We start from the raw sequence: 7,582 nt of genomic DNA on the forward strand, positions 1-7,582 counted from the left end.
TCTGTTTGTTCAAGTGGTTAGAGCTCTTTTTAAATCTCATTTTAAGTATTTAAATGTGAATAAGAAACACAGAGTACATACACATCCTAATGCAGAAAAAAACACCATGAAATTCAGCTTTAACAGCCTGAAAAAGCACGATGCACGAGCGATGCACAACAAAGAGCAAAATGAGTTGAATAAAATGAAACAAAATTCCTAAATCTCTGGGTCTATTTTTGTTGTATTCATCAGTCTAGGTGGGTTTTTTTTATCTACTACAATTAAAATCAGCAGGTGAGTTTTATTAAATTATGATTATTGAACAACTGAAAAGACGACCGGCCCTCCAAAGCTCACGCATTAAATCTGATTCAAGTTCTACCATAACAATCGATAGGTGGGGGAAAAATACTTGGTAGCTTCTTATTCTAGATAATATTCAGGTGATACACTTCTCTCACTGGATGCTTTCCAGGCAACTGAAACTGAAAAAAGTATCTCCTTGAATCAGCAACTTTCAGCCACTTAGAGGGAATTTGGGGTGTGAAATGCAACATGTATTACAACAATTAGTGCATACAATCCCCAACCATATGTTACTTTTCAATACGTTACAAGGATTTACGGCGATTTAAACTGGTTCAGGGATGTACATATGAATCACGATGCTGACCTTTGACCTCCATTCACTTAACAGTCCTCCATTTTGCAGCTGTGCATGTACTCCAGGTTCATTGAGTTGCATTCACTGGCTCAAGAACGCTTTGAGGACAGGATTAATGAGACTACTGACTCTAACACTGCAACCACCTAAGACCGCCCATGACTAGCAGCATATCAGATTCAGGCTGCACTTAACAAAGACTGATGTTTGCTCAAAATTGTTGCTGATTCCTTTTCTGTAAATTGACCATTCAAGTATTCGGCTGTTCTTGCTCTATATCAGACGATTTAGCTTTTAAAACCCAGTTTGGTCTTTTTTTGCAAAGGTTAATATAATATATATTTTATTTATTTTTAATCTTTTATAGCACAATTTGATGTGCACACAGTTTCAGAGTGCATTTCTTTGCTAATAATTGCACTTTCTTTAAAAAAAGAATTCTTTGTGTTTATGTCATTTGTAAAATATTTTAATTATGGGTTTTAGACGTTGCTCTTGTTTTTGTCCCGCTTTAATGGAAATGGACAAATCTGTGCAGAGTGTTCAAACTATATGTTTACCGTTTGATAACATACATTTATATATATATATAAATAATTGGACATCTCTACTGTGTGGTTGGCCCATAATTTAAAAAAAAAAAATAAAAACAATGATTCATTTATATTGAAATAGTGCAGAAAATAGTTGTTTTATTTCTGAATGGGATCATAAAAGAGATCGATTTGAAACGATTTACAGTGAGAAGTTTAATGAAAACCTTTGGCAAGTTTAATATTTTGTGCCTTTTTATACCATAAGTCATCTTGCTGACACAACACACACACACACACCCACACACACACACACACACACACACGCACACACAAATCCTGACAGGTGAAGTCTTTATGTCTGAACGTCTGGGCTGCATTGTGCTCGTTGAAAACACTTCATGCCCTTATGGCTTTGTCCCCTGGTTTACATATTCATGACAGCTCACCATAATAACCACAGCTTTGCATGTAATCAGAATATCACAACAATGAGCGTGGCCTAGTTAGCCTGATGAAGGGAGGGTGGGTGAAAGAAGTCACCCTAATCCTCAAACTGTTGTCTGTGCTGTTTTGAACTCACTCTCACCCTACTTCTCCATGACCAGGAGTCATGACTGCGAAAGCCCTCAACGTGCAGCCTCTCGCTTGGAGCCATTTTGGACTGGTAACCATGGAGATGTGGGTCATGCAGTGATGGCAGAGAAAGAGAGAGAGAGAGAGAGAGAGAGAGAGGAGACTTGTGGATGGTGGTGGAGTCAGAGCACTGCAGGCTGCTGGAGCAGAGGGCCATAAACTCTCATTATATCTGGGTCACTGGGATGCTCCAGCTGCAACAAGCAGACAAGACCCTATTATGCAAGAAGAGGGATGAGGGAAGTTGTGGGCACAGGGGCTTATAGTTACAGGGGACGTCTGTTTACAGAGAGAGGCATATGTCAGGAGGGTGATATAGCACGAGACCAGCTGAGCTCAGCTGTCCAAAAACATGCTGTTGTTATGGCACTAGCATATCAGTTTGATAAGTGGTGATAAACAACTCCTTAGACCTTATTTGTTGCAGCGTTGCATATGAAGAAATACATCCTTATACATATTAATTATCTTGTACATGAGTGTATATGATATATGTCCATTGTGAAATGAATGGCAAGTGTGATGCAGCAGCATGGAGCACAAGAAAGAGAAATCCTGTGAGATAAAAAAAAGTATATCTTGTTTTATTTTATCTTATATATTTACTCTAAATTAGGTTAAAAAATGGTAAATGCTATATTGTTGCATATTACATTGTACATCAATGTGTGTAGGCATATGTACAGTTGTATTATGTCATTTTAAAAAGATTGCACACATAGTTCCTGTTATTCCTTCATTTTATATTTCCCTGTGTTAATATTGTTCATATTTTTCTACAATGTATTGTTTCTTATTGATGCTTCTTCTATGTTTGCTATCCACTTTGCTGCTGTAAAAAGGAAATCTCCCCTTTATGGGACTCTATCTCATCTTATCTTATATAAAAAAGACAATTGTGTTACTCTTGTAGATTACAGTTATTAATAAATCAAAAGAGCAACCAAAACATTTGCCAGTGCAGTGGGGACAATAAAAATTTCTAAATAAACAAACTGAACGTCATTTACACGCGGTCAAAACAAATGTTGGCCATTTTTGTGGGTTGTTTTAACAAAACACATTGTTTATTTTAGTATGGGATTATTCAATATTTCTGGGACATTCCCTTGAAATCGGCGCCCATTCAAATCTGGTGTGCTCCCTGAAATCCCCGTCTTTATTTCGGTCAAGTGAAAATCACGTTTGTGCACTCCAAAGTGAATCTAAAAACAAGTTCTTAGCCGTGTTGTTGTGTCTCTCCTATTGTCCATGGCCCCCAAACTCCATGACCCCCCTGCTCGTTGGATCTGGGACTTGTGATTGGCGCAGACGGGGCGGCTTTGTCGTCATAGCCCCGGTGCCCATTCATCAGCGGACTTGGGCGTTGTACTCCGCATCTCATTTGCGGCGGGGCCAATTTCTCCATTTACAAACTCCGCTCGACCAAAAATTGAAAGAATTCGCGTTTCTTTTTTGCACCTTTTCGCCACATTTTTTGCAAGCTCTCGCACGTTTCTCTGCGGTCACTTCGGTTTCGGGGCTGATTCATCGGACGAGGAGGTGTCGGAGCTCGACTTGAGTATTTGGGGAGGAAGCTTGCGGTCTTTGTTCATTCATTTGATCGGGTGGGTTCCTTTGTTGCGCCGAAAGCATGGGAGCACAAATCTCCAAAACCGCTGGAAAAGAGGAGGCTGCGGTAGAAAACCCGGCCGAAGGTGCAGCTGTGGCCGCGAAGACAAACGGACAGGTATGTTACATTTACATTTGTACAAGTCTGAATCGCTCAAGCGGAATTTATCTCGTTTTTTAGCAATGTGTTGCGTCAATGGCGTGCTCCATGTTCCCTGTAGCGCATCCCCACGCTCACCGGCGTTCAGGGAAAGTGGCCACATGTATCCATTTCACCGGCGAGGGCATTGTTACAATTTCTCTCTTTTACTTCTTTAAATTGATGCATTTTTATTTTGAAACGCTTTAAATCGACACAGGCGTTTCTTTTGAATATCAGACTGCATCATTTATCTGCTGAATGTTTAGTTTATCACAATTGTTACTTTAGAATTGTAATTTTTTTGTTATTATAAGCAGAATTTTTGGGCTTTAGTTTCCTAAACATCATGGCTATTTCATTAGTTTTTTTTATTGTTCATTTGGTTGAAATGTGTGCGGTGGGGGGTTGTGGCCGCTCTCACTGTGGCATGGCCATTTTAAAAACGATACCACGCCTTTGTTGCCAGATTCAGGAATGGAGCCACGTTTTTGAACCCACAAAATCTACAAATTAAGTACAGAGTACATAGAGTGGGTTTAAGGAAGTACATCAAAATTAAAACAATACACATTGGTTGCTCTGCATGGGTCATTAAAAGAAAGGAAAAACCCCTAAATTCCTATGTTGTAGTCACCGGCTCCACACTGAACGCCACCTGGCGGATCCCGGCGTTACTGCAGTCTAACCGACTAGCCTACTGCTGTAAGCCACAGATCTGTCGTCACTCTCCTAGTAACAGATGTTGCTGCAGTTTTAGGGCTATTTTCCTATTGGTTACTGCTACTCAACGCATTTAATTAAATTCCACAGTACACCAGATTTTGCAGGGGGTGGTCTTGCACACACATGTTCACATGTAGACCAGTGTTGGCCTCCAGATGCATAACAGATAAACAGAGCCTAACCCCCTTTTTTACTTTGAGTATAGTTAAAGGGTGATGTGCATGTTCAAGAATAACATTTCTTGTTTCTTTCCAGGAGAATGGCCACGCCAAAACCAATGGGGATGCCTCTCCAGCTACAGAGGAGGCCAACAAAGCCGATGTTCAGGCCAATGGCAGCAGTCCTACCGAGGAGGCGCCAAAAGAAGAAGGCGAGAAAGTAGAGGCCGAGGCCAACGGCGAGAAGGAGCCCGCCGCCACAAACGGGGAGGCTTCTGCCAAGCCGGAGGAAGGCACTCCATCTACCAGCGAGGATGGCAAGCAGAAGAAGAAGCGTTTCTCCTTCAAGAAACCCTCCTTCAAGCTCAGCGGCTTCTCATTTAAGAAGACCAAGAAAGAATCTGAGGAGGCGGCAGAGGAAGGAGCAGCAGCAGCCGCGGCAGAAGAAGAACCAGCCGAAGGAGAGAAGGCGGCATCACAGGAAGCGGCCGCTGAGGAGGCCAAACCGGCTGAAGCTGCTGCTGCTGCTGAGGAGGGAGCCAAGGAGGCTGAAGCTGAGGCACCAAAGGCTGAGGAGGAGGTGAAGGCAGAAGAACCTGCAGCGGCAGAAGGAGGAGAGGAGAAACCAGCTGAGGCTTCACCTACTGAGCCAGAGATGGCAGCCAGTCCAGAGGCCGCCGCCGCCGAGTAATCCTGCTGAACCAGACACCGGAATGAAGGAGGCGACGGAGCTCGTCTGAAGGAATGCGAGGACTTGTCTAAAACCAGGGATTTTTTTTTGTTCAGTTTTTTTTTTTCGTTGGTGTTTGTTTACTATTCTGCAACCATCTCATCCATATTGACTGCAAGGTCCTTGGCAGTGATGGGCAGGAGGTGTACTGGAGAGTGTGCTGCTTCCTCACTGCTCATTGGTGCTTGCATGTGTGACGTTGGGTGAGTGTGAAAGCGTGAATGAGAGTGTGAATGTGTTATTTTTTTCTACATGAAACCATGACTGTGTTGACACAATGCTGAATTTGACATATTTTATCAAAGCATTTGGTGCTGGGCAATTGGATGTAGCAGCTAATGCTGTGTCTGCAAGATTTTGACACATTGTGATATTTAAAGGGAAAAGTCCTAAACCAAGTCGTAAATGTTGTCTTTGCAGTGCACAGTTGTTTACAACTCTTTGAAACTCGACGCTCCTGTGGACACAACCATTCCTGAATGAAGTAGATTTAGTTAACTGTCGCAACAATAGGTGCTCGTCACTTCCCATTAGATCCCACCATTTCAAAACTCTGTAGTAATGCACGTTGTATAGACTTTGATATTACTGGTTTTATGACTGAGATGTACCTAAATGACTGAAGTTTTTAACAGATTACCCATTGTAAATGAAGTTTTTCTTGTTTTTCACCATTTGTAAGATTGAATAAAAATTGGGAGATGTTTTAAGCAAATTTTGCATCAAGCTGTGATTATGACACCACTTGAAATGACACGAGAAAGCACACAAATTCTGGGTTAGGTGTGTAATATTTGAACAGCATCTTTTCTTGTATATAATGAGGCTTCACCTTATTCGATATGGAATGTAACATTGCCTACAAACTGGTTACAGGTGTTCAGTTTATTTTATGTGAGCACTGATGAAGAATAAAAGAATGAAGTGGCACTTTGAACTCATTTATTCACAATGCTTAGCATCAAAGGTCCCCCTTATTTAATCCCTTAACTGAGTAGATGAGAGATTGTGTTTTTTGACGGATCAGGCACTGGCTTGATTTACAGCACCCCCATGTGGTGCATTAAAGGAACAGTCTGAGGTAAAGCTCCACCAGTCCATGTGATGGCGTAACATCTCACATTTAGAGAATCTTATTGGAACAAAGTGAAAGCCTTCAACAGGTCGTATAATTACTTGAATCGAGTAAGCAAGAAGATAAAATACGGCACAGCCTCTGTGAAGGTACAGCTGTTTAGAGTACTAGATATAAAAGTAATGACAAGAGGCCTCGGCTCATTCTAAGAATATACGCAATTACCACAAACAATGTTTTTTTCTAATTTGCAAAGAGACAAATGGAAACATGCTCCCTGCCCTGCAGTATTTTTAGGAAATTACTTTCTCGGAACAGCCACAACATAATTATGTGATGAGATGCGGGGTAGGTTGTGTCAGATGCTGGCTCTGCAGTTTGCACCGTAAATGATGGTGTTTGAAACAAACATTTTTATGGCATGTAGAGTTTTAGTATCTACAGCAACATACCTAACTGATGGCTGCACTAACCATCGACATGTTGGGATTCCTTCCTTCAAATCCCATAAAAACACCAGAGTCTTTTTAAGAGTGGAAGAGGTTGCTGCAAATGTCTCCAGGGTGTTTTTAGTCACCCACATCTGCAACCATGCTCATTTTCAAACCCTCTATTTCCTTTGCACCAAGTTTAACCTGGTGTACTGCAGCTTTAGCCACCGCAAGCAGGGTGTGTTTTACACATAATATTTCTATTTCTGCATCCTGGTCTGCTTGTCCATCTTGGTCAGGTTGTTGAGGGATTTGCTGCCCTTTTTTGCCCCCAGTGTGCCTCACACGCAGTATCCAATAATGCACAAACCAGTCTCCATCCTCCTCAAAGTGTCTTCAGGTTATTCCTTCCTTTGTTAGTTTCTATCAAGACAAATAGATATTACACATACAAATATATACAGACAGGTGAGCCTCCTAAAAAAAATATCAAAGAAATCAAGTATTCCATTGAGTGCAACAGATAATTTTGGAGTGTGGCTTGTGGAGTCGACCAGAGCCAGCGCTCCGTCTGTGTTCCTGTCTGTCCCACCTCATGCACCAACCGCAGAATGTTTCTGAATGGCAGTCCCCTCAGATGGCAGTCCCCAGTGGTTTCCTTCAACCGGCTTCCTCTCTCTTCTGTGCCTCAGGGCCCCTCACCTAACCACGGGCTGGCTCTCTCTCCCAGGGAAGATAAAACAGCCGCTGCCCTGCAAAAGGACCATCCCTCTCCCTCATCCCACATACTAACTATTTTCAGCACACCCATATTCAGACTTGCACGGTAGAGTAGCTTTTGTAAACTTTGGCTCCCAAGCATGGCAACCAGTGCCCATCCTGTGGGGAGAAATTCGT

The 7,582-nt window shown here is 42.0% G+C and overlaps 1 protein-coding gene across 1 annotated transcript; it reads left to right on the plus strand.

The window, feature by feature from the left end:
• The first annotated feature begins 3,367 nt into the window (after window positions 1-3,367).
• marcksb (myristoylated alanine-rich protein kinase C substrate b) lies at window positions 3,368-5,948 on the plus strand. The gene is made up of 2 exons (XM_083923851.1): window positions 3,368-3,544; window positions 4,547-5,948. The coding sequence occupies exons 1-2, from the start codon at window positions 3,449-3,451 to the stop codon at window positions 5,138-5,140; spliced, it is 690 nt and encodes a 229-aa protein (XP_083779977.1). The 5' UTR covers window positions 3,368-3,448; the 3' UTR covers window positions 5,141-5,948.
• The last annotated feature ends 1,634 nt before the right edge of the window (window positions 5,949-7,582 follow it).

Source organism: Echiichthys vipera (genome assembly GCF_963691815.1).
Source record: "Echiichthys vipera genome assembly, chromosome: 12".
Lineage (NCBI taxonomy): Eukaryota > Metazoa > Chordata > Actinopteri > Perciformes > Trachinidae > Echiichthys > Echiichthys vipera.